This window comes from Episyrphus balteatus, chromosome 1, assembly GCF_945859705.1.
Source record: "Episyrphus balteatus chromosome 1, idEpiBalt1.1, whole genome shotgun sequence".
Lineage (NCBI taxonomy): Eukaryota > Metazoa > Arthropoda > Insecta > Diptera > Syrphidae > Episyrphus > Episyrphus balteatus.
In genome coordinates this window covers 79,896,024-79,916,422 of record NC_079134.1, presented here as the reverse complement: position 1 = coordinate 79,916,422, position 20,399 = coordinate 79,896,024, and the positions used below count along the sequence as shown (strand labels likewise).

Here is a 20,399-nt window from a genome sequence, read left to right as displayed (position 1 = left end):
CCTAGTTCCCTTTCTTTATCTGCCTCAGACTTCTGGACAGACTTTAATTCACTGTTTGCCTGAGTGAGGTTCGACCGAAGTATATCGATTTCGAATTTTAGTTTTGATACAGTGCGGTTCACTTTTAAGTTTTATTTAAATCTTCCTCCCTTGAAGTGTTTTTCATAGGAGGCACTATTTTTAAAATAATTCCTCTCGAAATGGTCACTTTATCCTATTCTTTTGGCAATGGTGCTTATGGAAAAACCTTTCTAGTCCAACGCGTTATTTTTCCCTTATTCTTTCGCACTCAGAACTTTTTTCAACAGATTTTGTATGAAAATTACTAAAAAATAACTTCTTGATGCTTAATCTTCCAAATTTAATCAAATCAGCGCAATAGATCTCGCCAAACTAACTAATTTAAGGTGTGCGTCTAATCATGTGAACCAAAAAAAAACTGCCCTTTTTCTTACATCAGAGACAAGAAGGAGTAAAAAGTACCGTTAACTTCCACTCACCCACTATTTTTTCTTTTTGTTTTTTTATAAAGAACTAAATAACCATTCTAATAAATACAATTTTTTTGGTTATTCTTGCACAAACACAAAAAAAAAAAGAAATTTATGTAAACGAAAATTGGTGCGTTTAACCATGTGAACCGCACTGTATATCTTCTTCGGCCCGTTCGTTTACGCTTTCAGACTCGAGCTGACTCCGATTTACACTCAAACGAATTTTTTGAATATTATTGAGTTCAGCTCTCAGCTCCTGGATTTCTCTTTTATTTTTATCCTGGAGTCTTTGGACTGAATCTGAATACTCAACGAGTATTGCGTCGGTAGTCTCGAGTCGCGTAAATTTACCCCACTGTAAACTTAACTGTGAGTAAATTAGTGAATATGTCTCCCTACTGATAGCCTTAAGTTCCCTTAACAGATGGTAATTGATTCTGAATTTCGTCACCTTGGTCTTTGGATGCTTTTTCCAATTGAAGGATTTCTTCTATCAATTGATCTTTAGACCTTTCTATTCTGTCCATAAAACTATCACAAGATAGGTACTGGAGCTAATTAACCCAACCTTATATTATTTTACGGTTCCCAACAAAAAAAGTATTTATGCAAAAAAAATAATATTTTTACCGTGACCTACGCCAACAAAAAACGTTTTGTTGGATCGAAATAACCTTGAAATATTATATTATATTATTATCGACCTATACCAACAAAAACGTTTTGTTTTTTTTTATTTTAAATCGCGTGGAAAAAAAATTACAACAAAGAACACCAAATATAAAAACAATAAATAAGATAAAAAAATAAGTGCACAAGCTCAAATTTCCGCTTTTCACTTCATAAATTTTTTTTTTAACAAAAAGATAGCTACCTACATAAACATTTATACCTGTGGTCTAAAATACCCTATATTGGATATTTGCTCACGTCAGTTGTAGCTTGTTGTTTTTTTTGTTTGGTTTTTGAACTCTTTATTTAATCACTGAATCACTAAATGCATAATGTATTTTTTTTTCACTATTTTTTTTCATTGAATTTCAATAACTAAATGCACAATGTATAATTTGTACTATATTTTTTTTGTTATGAAATTTAAGCACAATTAATTCTTTTATGATATTTTTTTCTTATTTCGAATACGATTTGGATATTATATTTTTTTTTCTTTCGGATACGGTTCGAATATTAATTTTTTTTTTCTTTCGGATACGGTTCGCGAACAGGCTCGGCTGCGCCAATATGTTAGGGATAAATTAAAAGACAAAAGGACCGTCTCGGTTGATGGTTAAATTAAAACTCAACCCGAGTTCTTAAGACCAACCCGGAACTTCATGAGCTTCCAAAATGCATTACTCAGCTTTGACCTGCTGAGTTGCATTCTAAAAGTTTTCTTGACCCACTGAGCGTTGTGTCACATTAAGGGCCAGTTGTACAAATATTTGATCCGCGGATCAGCAACTTTTATCTCCTGAAATCAGTGATATTGTTCCCGTTTAGCACCCGTGCAAGGTCCACATATGTAAAAATAGCCAAATCCATGCTTGAACCGAAGTTGACCCGCAGATAATCCGCCGAAATCGGTGGGTTAGATTCCTGATCCGAGGCTGAACCACGTTTGTACAACTGGCCCTAAGTGTGGCACAAAGTTGCTGCAATTCATTATTTAATTATAAATATATCTCTGAGTGATGTAATATGGAGCACAACAGGTAAACAAAAGCAAGTTACATTTGTTTAATTTAAATTAATTAATTTGACAAGATAATGAAATGAAGAAAAACATATTAGAATAAAATTAAATTAAATACAGAAAAAAAAGAAAAATTAAATAAAACTTAATGCTAGATACAAGAAATTGAATAAATTAAATTAAGTTAAAAACACTTGTATTTAAGAAAAAAAAAAAAATATTTAAATTGGATAAATCATTAATCCTTTCGGACCCAGCGTTACCCTCATGTAACATATTTTTAAAAAATCGTAAAAAATATTCCATTAATTATTTTTTTAGGTTTCGATGGCTAATCGAAAGATAATAATGGCTAGTTACTGGATTATTACAAAATGTTAGTCAAATATCATACCTTTCATTTTTTTAATAGAAAAAGGGAATGAAATTCACAATTTTTTTTTTTGCAAAAATTTGTTTATTTATACTATATCGTCATAATTTTGAAAAAAGATATAAAGAATGTTAATCCAGAAAGTGTTTTGTTTTTTTGGCTTAGAAAAAGTAGCATACATCATTGTTCTATAAAAAAATATTTTCCCAGTTGTCGGACTTTTTTTGGTGGTCGTAGGCAGTACATGTTACTTACATGTAACAAGAGAGTAACACATTAGTTTTGCTATTTATTATTTTGGAAAATAACTTTTTGCTTTTCATGTTTCTTAGTTGTGATGTTTTTGACACGATGATAATGAAAAAATATTTTTTAATATTGATTTTCATAGCTTGGGTCCGAAAGGGTTAAGTTTGAATTCGCAATCATCAAATTATTTAGAGTTTCTGGGTTCAACCTCGATCGTTTTTCTGTAATTATATTTCCAGCCTGCTCGTTTTGATGCTGCTGATGTTGCGGGAATACAATTCAAGATTTTATGAGCTTCATAAAGGTTTTTGAATTGGGCTTTATTTTCACACCACCATTGAAGAATATCCACAGGGCCTTTCGAATTAAACTGAATGTATCTTTCTATTTCAATATCAATAGAACTGACGCTCACTTGTTAATGTTTTATTAAGTAAATTGCACGCACCAGACTCTTACTAATTTCTTGCATTCTTCAAAAAAAAGTTTCATCTGAGGTGTTTCAGAACTCGCATGTCTTTCACGTTTACATGTCCTCCGTATTTAGCACCGATTTTTATACACTCTTTAACAAATGCCTGCATTCCAGAGCCTTCTACAGTAGAAAACGGTCTAATATCTTCAATACACAGCTTCACGGACACATCAAAAACTGCTTTGTTATAAAATTTTTCATCACTTTTTTGCACGATGTGCATGCCACAAAGTTTGGTATAGTATCACCGTTTTGATTTTTTATTTCGTCCCCCACACCTTACTTCGGCAGTTTCTTTTGTCACAAATAGAAAATATATTATTATTTATTATTAAGATTTAAGCTAATACTTTCTTCTTCCATTGTTTTTTATAAAACTATTACTTTTTTAAATGAAATTTCTGATTTCATTTACTATTACTATTTAAATATTGTTCTCACAAGAAATCAGCTTTTGAACTAAAATATTTCATTTATAACTTTCCCTTTAACCCTTTAACGATCATTTCGAGTAAAGCCTAGTGTTTATGAACAGTCGATCTGCTTACTAGTAATTTTGTTCGTGGGTATTGAGGATCGAGTATACTCATGAGTTCAAACAATTTGTATGGTTTTGTTTGTGAGTATTTTTGTTTATGAGTAAGATGATTTACGAGTATAGAGAGAAAACGAACGATTATTTTAAAAAATTGAAATTGTTCGAACAGGTTCGAACATGCTCATTTGGATCTCTTATACCTACATACTTTCTTCAAATGCATTCACAATTCTTTTGCATACCTACACACAATTACTCAATCCCGCCATCCAAGGAAACAAAAACAAAACTGTAGTGTATGTGGGTGCAGATGTTATCACGCACCTGCATATCTGATCGTGTTTGATAACGATCATCATCACCATCTCGAGCACACGCGCTTGCACACGAGATAAGACGAGAGAGTCAGTCGTTGGTTGATTCTCGGAGTGTGCGGGTGCGTGGTGTTGGCGAGCCGGTGAATACTACAAGTGGCGACGAGGATAAAAATAATTAAATAAAAAAATAAAATAATTAAACGTGAGTGATATTAGAATAAAAAAAAAAAAAAATTATTAATAATAATAAATTTAAACGTTATTAAATAAATTAGTGAAAACAGTTAAAGCATGGGTTGTATTATTTGGTGTTATCACCTTTATTAAAAAAAAAAAAGTTCTTTGGAAAAATTATGTGTGAAAATAGTTTATTTCCTAAAGCATGAGTTGTGTTGTTTCGGTGTGATCACCTTTATTAAATTAAAAAAAAAAAAAAAAGAAAAGAAACAAAAAAGTTGTTTGGAAAAATTGTGTAGATGGTTAAATAACCAAATGCTTGGCATTAAAACAGCCTTCATTTAATTGAAAAATATTACAAAAATAAATGTTTTGTTTAGCATGGTTCTTTTGTAGAAATTTTCCTTCATTAGATTGAAAATGTTTGGCATAATAAATTTAATTTGGTTTGTAGAACCTACATTTGATTGTTAATGTGCTAATAAAAAAAAGAGTAAGTATGGTCCTTTTTTAAAGATTAGCTTCATTAAATTGAAAATGATTGTCACTGTATAAATTTGGCCTCTGAAACCTACATTTAATTGTTAATACAAATAAAAATAATAACTACATTGGCACGCCACAGGCTCAATATGCCTTGTTCCTGCCTTCATTCAATTGTAAACAAGAATGATTCCAAATTGTGGACTAACAACAATTATATATGTAGGTAATGTGTGAATGTTTAAGAGTACTTAGCACTAAAACCGGTTTTGGAATGACAAATGGGTAGATTAGAGAATGAGAATGAATAATGGTTATGGGAAATAATAAAACCTGTTTTGCGAAAACAAAAGACTTGTCATTTTTTTTTCCAGTGTCTCCCACTATTTCCATCTGGAAATGGCAAACACGTTACCGAATTTGGAAGTGTTCTCCTTGGAAGGAGAATCCACATCAGTGGGGTTGAGGTGGGAGAAATGGAAGAGAGCCTTTAAAATTTATCTCGAGGCAGCATCCATAGACTCTTCTACTAAAAAGAGAGCAACACTGCTACATTTCGGGGGATTAGAGCTCCAAGAGATTTTCTACAATCTTCCAGGAGCAAATGTTGAAAGCTCAAATGATAACGACGTATTTTTAATTGCAATAGAGAAACTCGACGAATACTTTTCTCCCAAGCAAAGTAAGGTCTACGAGAGACATATATTTAGATTGTTGAAACAAGAGGGAGAAATTTGAAAAATTTTTGTTAAGGTTAAGAAATCAGGCGCGAAAATGCGAATTTACTGACTTAGACAACAACTTGATCGATCAAATAACTGAAAAATGCGTCTCGGACGACCTTCGAAAGAAAATATTAACCACTGGGGACAGCATCACTTTGGATAAAATATTGATGGAAGCAAATACACAAGAGGCTGTTGATCATCAGCTAGAAGGCTATGGTAACAAACCTAGAACAAAAGTCGTCAGCGAGATTTCAAATAAAAAAAATTATGGATCTGTCAAGCGTGAAAAAAAACGATGGTATAAAAACAAAAAGCTTTTTTTCTGGTTCATGTGGTAGGTGTGGAAATAAAAGGCATTCCTCTCACGATACAAAGTGTCCAGCTAGGGACACACTTGTGGTCGAATTGGTCATTTTCGGCAGTATTGCAAAACACAAAAACGTGTTTCAAATAATTCTCATAAACAAGATGACGGTCCTAGCCAGAAAAGATTCAAAAGAAAACCTGATCAGATAGATTGTGTTGAAGATGATAAAAATGAAATAGATTATGTTTTCCACATTGACGATGACGCTACTGTTGACTGCCTTATAGGGGGGATCAGGACGAAATTGCTTGTAGATTCGGGGTGTAAGTTTAATCTGTTAACGGATAAATCATGGGAGACTTTGAAGAAGAAGAAAATCATGGTATACAATCAAAATAAAAACCCTAACAAAACGTTCTTGGCATACGGCAGTCAAAATCCTTTAGATTTAATTGGATCTTTTGAGGCAGAGATAGAAGCTGATGGAAAAATATTAAAAGCTACGTTTTATGTTATTAAAGGGGGAACAAAAGATCTGCTAGGAAAAATAACTGCTATTTCTTTGGGTGTTTTAAAGATAGGATTCGGAATCAATCAAATTACAACTACGAAAGCTTTTACAAAGTTTAAAGGGGTTCTTATAAATATCCCAATTGATGACTCAGTACACCCTGTCTCCCAACCGTGTAGGAGAATTCCTATTCCATTGGAATCTTTGGTAGAGAACAAATTAGAAGAACTGTTAGAATCTGATATTATCGAAAAAGTTCACGAACCATCAAAATGGGTTTCTCCAATTGTTCCAATTCTTAAAAAAAATGGAGAACTGCGACTTTGTGTGGACATGAGAAGGGCTAACGCCGCAATCATGAGAGAAAATCACCCTCTGCCCACAATGACTCAAATGCTGCCTAAGTTTCGAAAAGCTTGTGTGTTTAGCAAGTTGGATATCAAAAACGCCTTTCACCAATTAGAAATTCACCCAAAGTCCAGATATATAACAACCTTTATAACAATGAAAGGGTTGTTTCGTTATAAGAGACTTATGTTTGGCATAAATTGTGCCCCTGAAATTTTTCAGAAAACCTTAGAAAGAATATTAGTCGGATGTGAGGGGGTAATCAATTTTATAGATGACATTCTCATATTTGGAGATAGTGAAGACCAGCATGATATACGACTGCAACATGTGCTTAAAATCCTTAAAGATAATGAGGTGTTATTAAATGAAGAAAAATGTATTTTCAAGGTCAAAAATATTCAGTTTTTGGGTCATGAACTCACACCACAGGGTGTTAAGCCTCAAAACAAATACGTTGATAGCATCAAACAGTTTAGAATCCCGAAAAAACTGGAGGAGCTTAAGAGCTTCTTAGGTCTTGTAAACTACATAGGTAAGTGGATACCGAAGCTTGCAACTTTGACCGAACCTTTGAAGAAACTATTGAGGAACAAATTGGGAAAAAATACGGGTCTAGACAAATTTTGGGGCAAAGAGCAAGAAACAGCATTTTCACATCTAAAAACCACTTTGAGTAAAATTCAGTCGTTAGGTTATTATGACGTGGAAGACAAAACACAAGTCATCGCAGATGCTAGCCCAGTTGGAATAGGTGCTGTTTTAATACAAATCAATTCAAAGGGTCCAAAAGTTATCGCCTATGGAAATCGAACGTTATCAGACTGTGAGCGTAGATACAGCCAAACAGAAAAAGAGGCCCTTGCGTTGGTTTGGGCCGTGGAACATTTCGATATTTACCTCTTTGGGAAGGAGTTTGACCTTATCACTGATCACAAGCCACTGGAAGTGATTTTTGGACCCAAATCGAAGCCATGTGCGCGCATCGAAAGATGGGTTTTACGGCTGCAAGCATATGTGTTCAAAACAATCTACAGGCCAGGCAAAACGAATATTGCTGACCCTCTTTCTCGTTTGTGCGTTTACTCTAATTCTATACCATCCGGAGGAGATTCTCATGTTCACCATATAGTTGAGCATTCGCGACCACTTGCGATTTCGTTAAATGAGATAAGAAAGATTTCCAACAGTGATTCCGAGATTCAATTAGTAAGAAAAGGAATTTATGATAAGCAATGGGTCGATTCAGTTAAAGCATACAAAATTTTTGAAAATGAATTGTGTTTCTACGAGGAAATACTTCTAAGAGGGAATAAAATCGTCGTTCCAATGAATCTGAGAAAAGACGTTCTGAGTGCAGCCCATGAAGGTCATCCGGGGATAGTAGGGATGAAAGGCCGTTTAAGATCTAAAGTTTGGTGGCCCCGTATCGACAAAGACGTAGAAAATCTAGTGAAGTCGTGTAAAGGATGTACTTTAGTGGGATTGCCAAACAACCCCTTTCCCCTTAAAAGAAGGGAACTCCCTACTGCACCGTGGGTCGATTTAGCTGTAGATTTCTTGGGACCTCTTCCTAGTGGAGAATATTTATTTGTGTTAATAGATTACTACAGCCGTTACAAAGAAGTAAAGATTTGCAGAATAATAACTAGCGCTCAAACAATAAAAATGTTGAAAGAAATTTTCAGTCGATTAGGCTTTCCCATGTCTATTACCGCTGACAATGGCAGACAGTTTATCAGCCAAGAATTCAAGTCCTATTGCGCTGAATGTAATATAAAGTTATATAACACGATTCCGTATTGGCCGCAACAAAACGGGGAAGTCGAAAGACAAAATCGAGATATTCTGAAACGATTACGAATCTGCAAAATCGAGGGAAAAGACATGAAAGACAGTTTATACGAGTATCTTATGATGTATAACAGCACACCTCATTCCACTACAGGAAGTTCGCCATCTGAGCTCTTCTTTAAGAGACAGAATAGAGATAAAATTCCGTCAATAGAAGCAATAAACAGCGAAATGATAGATTTAGAGATAAGAGACATGGATAAAACTAACAAAGATAAAGGCAAGGAATACACTGATAGAAAAAGAAAGGCTTCTGAAAATATAATTTCTCATGGTGATAAGGTCTATGTAAAGAACATGGAAAAACCAAACAAACTTTGCGCAAACTTCAACTCGACACCGCATACTGTAGAAGCTTCAAAAGGAGGAGATGTTATGGTGAGAAATGATAAAACAGGTCAAGTTTTTAGGAAAAACGTTGTTCATTTGAAAAAAGTAGAAGGTCAATGGACAGTTCAAAATAATGGAAGCCAGAACATAGATGATGATTCTGAAAAAATTCCATCGTAATTTCTTAACTATCTATTAAATCTAATCTGTTGTTTTTCATGAAATCTATATTTAAATTTCGAAGAAGATTAATGTTTTTGTTAAGAGAAGTTTGTTATTGTTAATTTTTTTTAATTTCCATCAATTAAAAACATATGAAATAATAAAAAAAAAGGAAATGAGTAAGCTAATTAAATGAAGGAATGTTCAAATCGTTTATAATTGAAATAAATTAAATTGATTATAACATGTATCCATAAGTTTATTAAGTTTTTATAAAATAAGGAAGAGATGTAGTGTATGTGGGTGCAGATGTTATCACGCACCTGCATATCTGATCGTGTTTGATAACGATCATCATCACCATCTCGAGCACACGCGCATGCACACGAGATAAGACGAGAGAGTCAGTCGTTGGTTGATTCTCGGAGTGTGCGGGTGCGTGGTGTTGGCGAGCCGGTGAATACTACAAAAACTAAATTGCAAAAAAAAAAAAAACAAACAAAAACCAAAAACCAACCCAAATACATATGTACAAGTACATATTCCTTAGGCCCATTTCACACATAACCGAGACCGGCTTTCCGGCCCGGATACACGGTTTTGTCAAAAAATGAGTATGCTTTCACACACATCCGGCAGCCAGTCTACTGCAGCTGCTTCGACTTGGTCTGAATGCATTTCTTAAGTCTTCACTTTTTTTAATAGGTAAATGCTATCCATAAACCTACATAAGTAAAGCTTTTTTGTTGTAAATTAGAACCTAATTAAAATTTATTATTTTTTAAAAGAAAGCGCACTTTTTTTATTGATTTCAAAAACTTTTCTCATTTTTATATTATATTTTTTGTGCAAGGTATATAAGGTACCTATACCTACTTGTATCTTTTGAAACACAAAAAAATCCATAGAAGAACGATTAAGCAACGAAGAAATATGTATAGTTAACTTAATGTCTCGGGGAGAGTAGGGGAGAGGGGGGCACATTTGAACACTTTTTGCTTTCGAAGCTGCTTGAACGAAATATGTTCGATTTCTTGATCTGTAAAGTTTACTAACATTGAACAGTAACATTGAACTTCGATTTCAAAGAACATTTGGTTAGTAAAACAAATTATTTATATTGAATTTTGATGTTTTAAAGATATAGGCTCTTATGTTCAAAAGTGCCCCATGTATGGGGCAGTTTTGAACATGGAAGGGGCACTTTTGAACAGCAGTATTAGTTTCGTTGTAATGAATAAATAATACTTAACTTTTTATTCGTTTTTTAATAAGAACATACAAAAACTCCAAATTGATTATTATATCATATCCAACTAACCAACAAATAATAAAAACTCAGAAAAAATAACGTGTATACTATGTATACTATAGTTATCAGTTTATCACATTTATAAGTTCAAAAGAAAAACAAAAACCAAGAAAAATTCATTCAAAATATATCCCAACTAGCACAACAGCTTCTATAAATTGAGATCTCGCAGGTACTACTTTTTATACAGCTTGTATTGAGCTTGCTTCGGAATTTACTTGCTTATAGAAGTTCGAACTTGTTTAACAACTTCTAATAAGTTGTTTAAATACTGTTAAAGAAACTTAAACGAAAAAAGCTTGTTTTCGGAAAAGCCTGCTTAATGAATTTATAGAAGCTTTACAGAAATTACCAAGTTTAGTATTTGGTTTTTGGTTTTGATATTGAATAATCTAGCTGGGACACTTTTTGGTTTTGACATTGAATAATTTAGCTCGGGCATTTTTTGTTTTGACATTTCTGCTATTTGAACTGAATAAGTTCTTGACTTCATTAATGAATATACTAGGATGGCCGAGTGGGTTGAGTGGCGGACTGCCACCAAGTAGGTACGAAGTTCGATTCCTGGGTTTGGTAAAAAAATTATATACTTTTAAAATTATTATCAATAGATATACTAAAAACTAATGGAATAATATATAGAATTTCAGGTCAAAAGATAAAATTCATGATTTAAAATCAAATAAAAACCAGTTTTTGTTTTTGTAGTTGTTTTTTTTTTTTTTATTTCGATAAGATATGTATTAAAGAGCTATACATGCTCTTCCGAAACTATCTGTCAAATCTCAAAGCTTCGGTAAAGCTTCGTTTAAACTTCTTATAGAAGATCAAACTTGTTTAACGTTCTCCTTTTTCCATGCCCAACAACCTTACTAAAATTTAAAAGAAGCTGAAATGTAGCTTTTGTAATACTTTAACCGAAGCTGAAATGTTAGTTGGGATCTTAGAAAAATGGTATTCATACCATTTATGCTTCTCAGAGTAAAATAGATTTATTTTGCGATCTAAATCGCACTTAGATTTAAATATTAAATCTAGTGGTTAACAAAGCGGATGTTCTTCATGTACCAGGAGCATTAATTGGTGTAGGTAGCTTGACTTTAATTTCTATAACGCTTAAGCGGTATATAATCGAGTTCTCATCGAGAAAAGTCTAGCAGAACTTGAAGAATTCAGGCATTTTTTTAAATCTTCAATTATGTTGTACATATTCCCATTTTTTCTTTAATTTTGGCCACAAATGCTAGTTTCATTATTTTTTTTTATAAGAACATTACGATTTATTAAATAAAACACATTCGAGTTTCCTTAAAATGTCTGATACAAATTGCTCGGGGCAGTTTTGAACATGTTCAAAAGTGTCCCACATTCTTGTTCAAAACTGCCCCAACTGTGTCAACGACATAAAATGTTGAATAAATATTTAACATTAATATATTCATTCAAAAATTCACCGTCAATTAGTTTAAAATTCATTAACCATTAACAAAAATTGTATCGCGTTTTGAAATCACGTACCAATTTTTTTTAAACTCTTGCAACTAAAAAACTGAAATAATGCAAAACCACTATAAAAATCACCTTCCACCTATAAATCTGAAAGTCAGCCGAAATAACGATAGAACGTCATTGACATTTATGGATATGGTGTTGACGGGTTCAAATATCGAAATACTTCTAAAAAAGATTGATATACTAAAATTTTATATGCAGTGTTCAAATGTGCCCCGTGTTCAAAACTGCCCCACTCTCCCCTACGATAACTTAGGCGGCAAGAATTGATAACGGTATTTTGTAGAAAAGTTCAATACTATCATTTTTTACTTTGTGAGGGAGGGGTCTATCTCCCCCCTTTTAGGCGGGAGGGGCAATTTTCCTAAATATGACGTAAAATAAAAAAAAATTATTAAAAAAACAACGGCAACACGTACAGTTATGGATGATGCCTTTTTTTAAATCAAATTATTTCAATTGACTGTTCCCGAAACAATCAATTTCAAAATTAAAATTGCGGGAAAAAATTTTAAAAAAAACGCATTAAATACTATTTTTACCAAGACTGTGAATTTAAATATGAAATTTAAATTGAAATAAAAAGCATAAATTCTAATAGATCCTCGTTTGCCTTTTTTACAGAAAAGGAAAACAAATTACCTAAATCGTACACATACGAATGTACGTACACACTTCAAAATAAATTTCTATTTACCTACCCTCGAAAGTTTTATAAGAAAAAATATATGAAGGTAGGTTTTCATTTGCTTCTATTCAACTTAGGTACTTCTCGGTCCTTCGCATTTAAGAAATGTATACAAAATAACTGTCTCTTTCCCACTCATGAAAAGAACTTTTTTTTAATGTTGCGAAGGATTTCTGCTTTATTATGACTTGGACCTATTGATAATTTGAGGGTTGAAATTCATTTTGACACAATTTTGCTCTTATAGGTACTCTTGTCACATATAAAATTGTTCTTATTTTAATTATTATTTTGAATCATGTGATCAGTATCCAGAATAATAAAAGAAAAAAAAATTATTCATACATTCTCGCAGACAAATGTATTTTTTTTTTCTTTTCCTTATTCGTATCAAAATGTAACTACCATCTCGCTCCCTCCCATTACATAACTACATCTATAAAAATCAACCCTCTCTTTTCTACACAGTCATCGAAATTTTTTAAAATGTTTTTCAACAATTTAATTCTTGAATACATGTTTTGGACCCATGGGTAAAATTTGATGGTAGAAGTTTTTAAGCACAGAAATTTGTTCTACGTGCGACATCCTTACAAGTTATATGATCTTTGATATTACCTTCTATAAGTGTACTGTGCAAATTGTAAGGTCGCCGTTTTGATATTTGCACAGAAACACCCTATTTTCAAAAAAAAAATCTGTACTTTGTTTTACAAGAAAACAAATAAAATTCAAAGACGGTAGTAGCACGTTTATCCGGGCGAGAGAATTTGTTTGGTTTCCAAGGTAATCGTTTTTGAAAATAAACAAACTAGAAAATTTTCATCGAAAATTTTCAGTTTGGGATTTCAGTTTTGGATTTAAGTTTGGATTGGAGTTTTGATTTGAGTTTGAAGATACTCACAAGTTTTGTTTGAAATTTATTTTTAAAAAAACTAAATACTAAAAAAATACTAGAAAAATAAATAGATATTGAAAAATAAAAGGAAGGAAAAGAAGAAAACAATAAAACAATCAATTAAAAGTTCAGGAGGTACCTATATAATTTAATAATACGTAATATAAAAATAAAAATTAAATTCAGACCATCTCATCGTACCTACCGGATTCTTAAAAGAAAAAAAGAAATCGAAAAGAAAGAAAAGGAAAAACAGCAAGAAAAAAAAAAGTATAAAAAAAAGGATTGTATTCCATTCCGGATAAAATAATACATATATGTTAGAGTGTCCCAGCCTATAAGGGCGAATTTTTTTTTTTCGTTTTTGAATACGCATACCCTTTAATTTTTTTTATAATTGACCCTAATAACTAAAAGATAGAATATTATAGAAATCGGATAACGATAACACCAATACGATATTATTATGATACGGCGAAATCATCAAGTACTCACATGTATCAACGCAAGTCGCCACGGGTTGCTGTGGTCCTAGTTACATGAAATTTTATTTATACGTGTTTTAACACGATTCAAAAATAATTAGAGGGTATCAGGGTTCGGACTTCAGTTTCAAAATTTCGAAGCAAATTTGAAAAAAAAGTGAAGTAGATCCAAAATTTCGGAAGTAGATTTCAACATTAAACTTTCAGAACATTTATTTCCAAAAATTTATTCAAAAAAAATTATTTTTCAACAAAATTATTTTTCTTTACTTTTTTATTATGATCTTTTCCAAAAGATGTAACGGTGCTTAAGGGTAAATTCAAAGACCATATAACAAGTAAAGATGTCGCACGTAGAACAAATCTCTGTGCTTGAAAATTTCTACCATCAGATTTTACCCATAGGTCCAAAACATGTATCCAAGAATTAAATTGTTGAGAAACATTTTAAAAATTTTCGATGAGTGTGTAGAAAAGAGAGGGTTGATTTTTATAGATGAATTTATTTAATGGGAGAGAGCGAGATGGTAGTTAAATGTTGATACGAATAAGGAAAAGAAAAAAAAATACATACAATTGTCTACGAGAATGTATGAATTATTTTTTTTTTCTTAAATTAGGTATTCAGGAAACTGATAACGACACATTATTCAAAATAATAATTTCAATAAGAACAATTTTATATGTGACAAGAGTATAAGAGCTAAATTGAGTGAAAATGAATTTCAACCTTCAAATTGTCAATAGGTCCAAATCCAAATCATAATAAAGCAGAAATCCTTCGCAACATCAAAATGAGTTCTTATCATGAGTGGGAAAGAGAGAGTTATTTTTAATACATTTGTTAAATGCGAAGGACCGAGATGTAAGTTGAATAGAAGCAAATGAAAACAAAAAAGATCGTTTTTTGAAGTAAATCTACTTCGATCGAAGTAAAGTTCGAACCCTGGAGGGTATGCGTTAAAAAAAAAACAACTATAATTTTTTTGGAACACTCTATTAGAGTCATTTACATGTAAGTACTTGATGATTTCGCCGTATCATAATAATATCGTATTGGTGTTATCGTTATACGTTATCCGATTTCTATAATATTCTATATTTTAGTTATTAGGGTCAATTAGAAAAAAATTAAAGGGTATGCGTATTCAAAAACGAAAAAAAAAAAATTCGCCCTTATAGGCTGGGACACTCTAATATATGTACATATTTCCAATTATAATTACTTGCGGTGCATTTCTTCATACCCATCTTTCAAGATACTACGATTTCCTACTTAATTATTTACCTATACCTACCTAATTTGTTCGCTATAAACTGTTCCCGTTTTTATTATTGTTCCTGCTTCGGATACCTATCCATGTTCTGTATTCTTCAATCAAATCTAGTGTTGTGTTAAATTAGATATCTAACTATAATTTTAAAATATTTTGCATTATGTTCTAGTTTTATGTTTGTGTTTTCTTAAATCTAATATCTACCCATTTAAATAATTTTTCTAATTTCCTATTTTTCTAATTTCCTAATATCCTAATTTTACTTTTCTTTAAGTGTGTTTTTTTATATTTAATGTGTTCAATTATTTCCTAACTTACATACCTACTCTTTTAAATTTTCATTTACCTATATGTAATTTCTTTTCTTTTTTTTGCTACAAACCTAGTAGCTATATTGTGAGATTGTGACCTTCTCTATTTCATAATTTCTTTCGCGTTCTCTGTTCAATATTTTTTTTTGTGTGTTGCTATTTTTTTTTAAACCTTCCAATCGTTGTGCTTAGAATTCATCGGGAAATTCACTCGGGTTGTTGGTTTGTGTGTATATGTGTGTGGATATAGAAAAAAGGTATACGAATGTATGTAATTTTTTTTGTTTTGTTTTGTTTTGATTATTCACTTTCGTCTTTTTTTTTGAATAACCCGAGGGCTTTGACCTATGCTATAGATTTTAGTTTTTCTTTGTGTTTCAATTTAATTTTGTTTCTTTGAAACGTGGGGACATTGACCTCAGATTTTAATTCCACTTTTGTGTCAGCTGATTGACTATTGGAAATTCTATTTATTTTCAAATACTTTTAATTTCTATGAATTAATTTTGCAAACAAAATATTGTTCAATGCGGGAAGGATATTTATGAATGTAAAGCTATAGGTTAATAATTATAATACAGATAAGAATTTTCTTCTTTGTCAAATAAAAATTTAAGAATTTAAAAAAAATTAAAATCTGGATTTGAAAGTTTTTAATTTGTCTTGAAGCAAGATATAAGCTTAATTTTATTTTCAGTGGGGTGACTGGTGGCTGTGAAGCGATGAGGTTCTTGAAGGGATGAGACATCGTTGGTAAAGGAGTTTTTCTTATTTTCTTTTGTTTTAGGGGCTGTCATAAATATATTGAGCGCTTGACAGCCATGGTGCTTTCAATATGTGCACCGAGTGCATCGAAAGGACGAGTAGGTAAATCAGTTCAAAAATTCTAGATTCATCTTCGAGCATTTTTAATAATTTTTTTTTAGTATGTAACGTAGTTTAATTTTTCAGTCCGTTTTGTCTGTCTATGTCTATTTTTTTATTTCAGTCCTAGTTTGTTTTTAACTTTTTAAATTTTGGTTTCTTTTGAGTAGGTAGTAATTTTTTTTTCGTTGTTATTTTTTTTTTTTTTTTTGTAAACAGGCATGAAATTAACACGGAAGTGCGGCATGGCAGGCCAAAGAACCCACCCCACATCCGGCGAGCTTCAGCAAGCAAACAAGTATGCCTGGCCTGGTCCTAGCCTACCGGATACTCTTCTATCCGCATTTTTGTGTAGGATCTGTACCTACAGGATAGAAGAGTTAATAAAAATTTTATACCGTTACAAACTGTTGAATATATTGAACTACCTGAATTTGAATATTTTAACTTCGCAATGCTCTCACTGGAAATATTGTTCATTTAGTTTTAAGCTTTTGCATTATATTCATTCATTCTTATAATAAAATCAGTTGCAGTGTATTCTTTCTCAAAGTCGGTCGTTTTTATTTCAAGGTTCGATTTTCAACAGGTTATGGGCCCAGGTTACGCGAGAAAAATTTAAAGGTTAAATTAAAGTCATAAACATTTTTTTTTTATTTTATATTTTTTGGTACGCACTGGGAACCTTGTTAACATTTTTTTTGAAAAGATTTTATAATTGATAAAAAAGGAAATAAAAGCGACAGTCGGGAATAATGGAGAAAAATGCGACCCAATGGAAAATCGAGCAACTGCAAACTGCTGATCAGTACTCCGTTTGGAAATTTCAAGCCACCATTTTGTTGAATGCATCTTGGCTATTTGATTATGTAGATGGAACTTCAAGGGTTCCAATCAAGACTCAAAACGAAACTCAAATCGATTTTGACAAGCGAATTCTAGCTTGGAAATGATGTGATAGCAAATCTCAATAGATAATTGCGACCAGCGCAGCGTCGGTTCTATTCCACTTCGACACATCGTTAATTGTAAAACCGCGATGGAAATGTGGGTTAAACTTAAGTCGGTCTACGAACAGACTTCGAAGGCAAATGTGCACATGGGTTTGAGAAAGATCCAGATGACGATGTTTCATCGCATATATCCAGGTTAGAGAACATTGTTAGACAATTAAGAGGCATTGGTGAGGTGATTACAGAAAATATGATCATTACAAAAGTTTTCCAAGTAACTTTAATCATTTTGTCCGTGCTTGGGAGTCAACCGCCAAGGACCAGCAAACCTTGGAAAATCTTACGTCACGACTAGTCATGGAGGAGACACTCATGTCCAGTGTCGGACTGGCCAATAAATGACTTGGCGATTGCCACCCGGGCACTCAGCTAACCCATAGTTACAAAATAAAAATCCATAAAGAACATGTAAAAACAAGCACAAATACAAATTTCAAACAAAGAAAGGGGGCCGTTTAACAAATGCAGTCCCTTACTCTAACTATTTGAAAGTTATACTATGTATAATTATATAAGCAGTGAAAAGGTTTGGGGCCCCAGGGGGGTACAATTTTGAATACCCTTGTACCGGAGCAGTGTCCCGGGGCCCCAACGTACATATGGCAGGGCCCTCGTTAGATTGTATTTATAGTCTAAGATCCCGCCATATAACGACCTACCCTCATCGTTATACCAGTTGAGAGTTATATTTTCTGAAAGGTAGTGTCTAAGGAAATAAATTGCACATGGGTTGCCTAGCGATATCCTGTCAAGGCATAGGGTTGCCAGGGATATGGTTTTTCCGTATTTTTCAATACGCGACCCTGTTTATATGGCAAGCCAAAGAGTTATAAAAAAAATATTATGTCATAGGAAATTTAATTTTAAAATTTTAATTTTCAGGATTTTTTGAAATTTGAACTTTGAGTAGGTAGGGTGAATTTAGAAAATGGCCAAAAATCTATTTTCTAAACAAAACGAGATAGAAATAAAATTGAAATTGGAATCGATAGATATTATAAAAATATGAAAGGCACACATACAAATAAAAAATGTAAAAAATCTACAACTCGACATATATAGTCTTTTTAAAGTCATGACACTCCAATTCGATATTTGAGAAATAATTCACCAAAAATCAGAATGAAATTTTTTTTTAATAATTTTTATTTGATAAGTTAGAAAAAATAAAACAACTTGACACGTATCTGTCAAATTTTTAATTTAACTTACCGTTTTCGCGGAGGGAATTTTTGAAAGAGTCCTTATTTTCGTATTTCAATATATTAATGGAAAAAATCCCGCCATAGGACGACCTATCCACCTCGTTATACTAGTTGAAAGCTATATATTCCTATGGGTAGTGTCTAAAGAAACAGTTTGCACATGGGTTGCCTGGCAACATCCTGTCAAGGCATAGGGTTGCCAGGCTTTAAAGTTCATATTTTGATTTTTTTTTGAAAACGCCACCCTGCTTATATGGTAAGTGTTAGAGGTGTAAAAAAAAATTACGTTAGAAAAAATTATATTCAAAAATTTTAATATTCAGGATTTTGAGAAATTTAACATTTTAGAAGGGGAAACTGAGGTAAATTTAGAAAAAGGTCAAAAAGCTATTTCCTTAAAAAAAGGGGTAGAAAAAAGATTGATACTGATTCACTGTTTCGTTGAATTGAATTGTAAAAATCAGTAATTCTTCTAAAATCCACAGGAGCCAAAAACTAAGTCAAATCAAAAATTTGGCAAATACGTGTCAAGTTATTTTATTTTTGCTCTCTAATCATATAAACATTTTTTTAAATACCTTTTGTGCTGATTTTTGGGGAATTATTTCTCAAACATCGAATTTCAAGGTTTTGACTTTTAAACATCCATATCTCGAGTATCAGATTTTTTACATTTTTGGTTTGTATGTATGACTTATATTATTTAACAATATCTATCGATTCCAGTATCAATCTTTTTTCTACTACTTTTTGTTAAGGAAATAGCTTTTTGACCTTTTTCTAAATTTACCTCAGTTTCCCCTTCTAAAATGTCAAATTTCTAAAAATCCTGAATACGCAAATTTTTAAATTTAATTTTCTCTGACATAATTTTTTTTTACACCTCTAACAATTACCATATAAGCAGGGTGGCGTTGTCGAAAAAATATGAACTTTAATGCGTGGCAACCCTATGCCTTGACAGGATGTCGCCAGGCAACCCATGTGCAAACTGTTTCTTTAGACACTACCCATAAGAATATATAGCTTTCAACTGGTATAACGAGGTGGATAGGTCGTCCTATGACGGGATTTTTTCCACTAATATCTTGAAATACGAAAATAAGGACTCTTTCAAAAAATCCCTCCGCGAAAACGGTAAGTTAAATTAAAAAATTGACAGATACGTGTCAAGTTGTTTTATTTTTTCTAACTTATCAAATAAAAATTATTAAAAAAAAATTTCATTCTGATTTTTGGTGAATTATTTCTCAAATATCGAATTGGAGTGTCATGACTTTAAAAAGACTATATATGTCGAGTTGTAGATTTTTTACATTTTTTATTTGTATGTGTGCCTTTCATATTTTTATAATATCTATCGATTCCAATTTCAATTTTATTTCTATCTCGTTTTGTTTAGAAAATAGATTTTTGGCCATTTTCTAAATTCACCTTTGTTTACTCTACCTACTCAAACTTCAAATTTAAAAAATCCTGAAAATTAAAATTTTCAAATTAAATTTCCTATGACATAATATTTTTTTTATAACTCTTTGGCTTGCCATATAAACAGGGTCTTGTATTCAAAAATACGGAAAAATCCTATGCCTGGCAACCCTATGCCTTGACAGGATATCGCTAGGCAACCCATGTGCAATTTATTTCCTTAGACACCACCTTTCAGAAAATATAACTCTCAACTGATATAACGATGAGGGTAGGTCGTCCTATGGCTGGATCTCCTACTATTAGGGAAGAAACAGGATGTAAGAAATAAACAACGAAACAAACAGATACCTATAACGTGCACTCC

At 32.2% G+C, this 20,399-nt stretch overlaps 2 protein-coding genes across 2 annotated transcripts in view; one reads left to right on the top strand and one right to left on the bottom strand.

Moving 5' to 3' along the window:
• Nucleotides 1-20,399, bottom strand: part of LOC129905254 (locomotion-related protein Hikaru genki-like) — a 508,020-nt gene that overhangs the window by 365,299 nt on the left and 122,322 nt on the right. The gene's annotated exons all lie outside the window — the stretch shown is intronic.
• On the top strand, nucleotides 1,652-18,805 carry LOC129905252 (uncharacterized protein K02A2.6-like). The gene is made up of 2 exons (XM_055980688.1): nucleotides 1,652-16,389; nucleotides 16,606-18,805. The coding sequence occupies exon 1, from the start codon at nucleotides 6,214-6,216 to the stop codon at nucleotides 9,055-9,057; it is 2,844 nt and encodes a 947-aa protein (XP_055836663.1). The 5' UTR covers nucleotides 1,652-6,213; the 3' UTR covers nucleotides 9,058-16,389; nucleotides 16,606-18,805.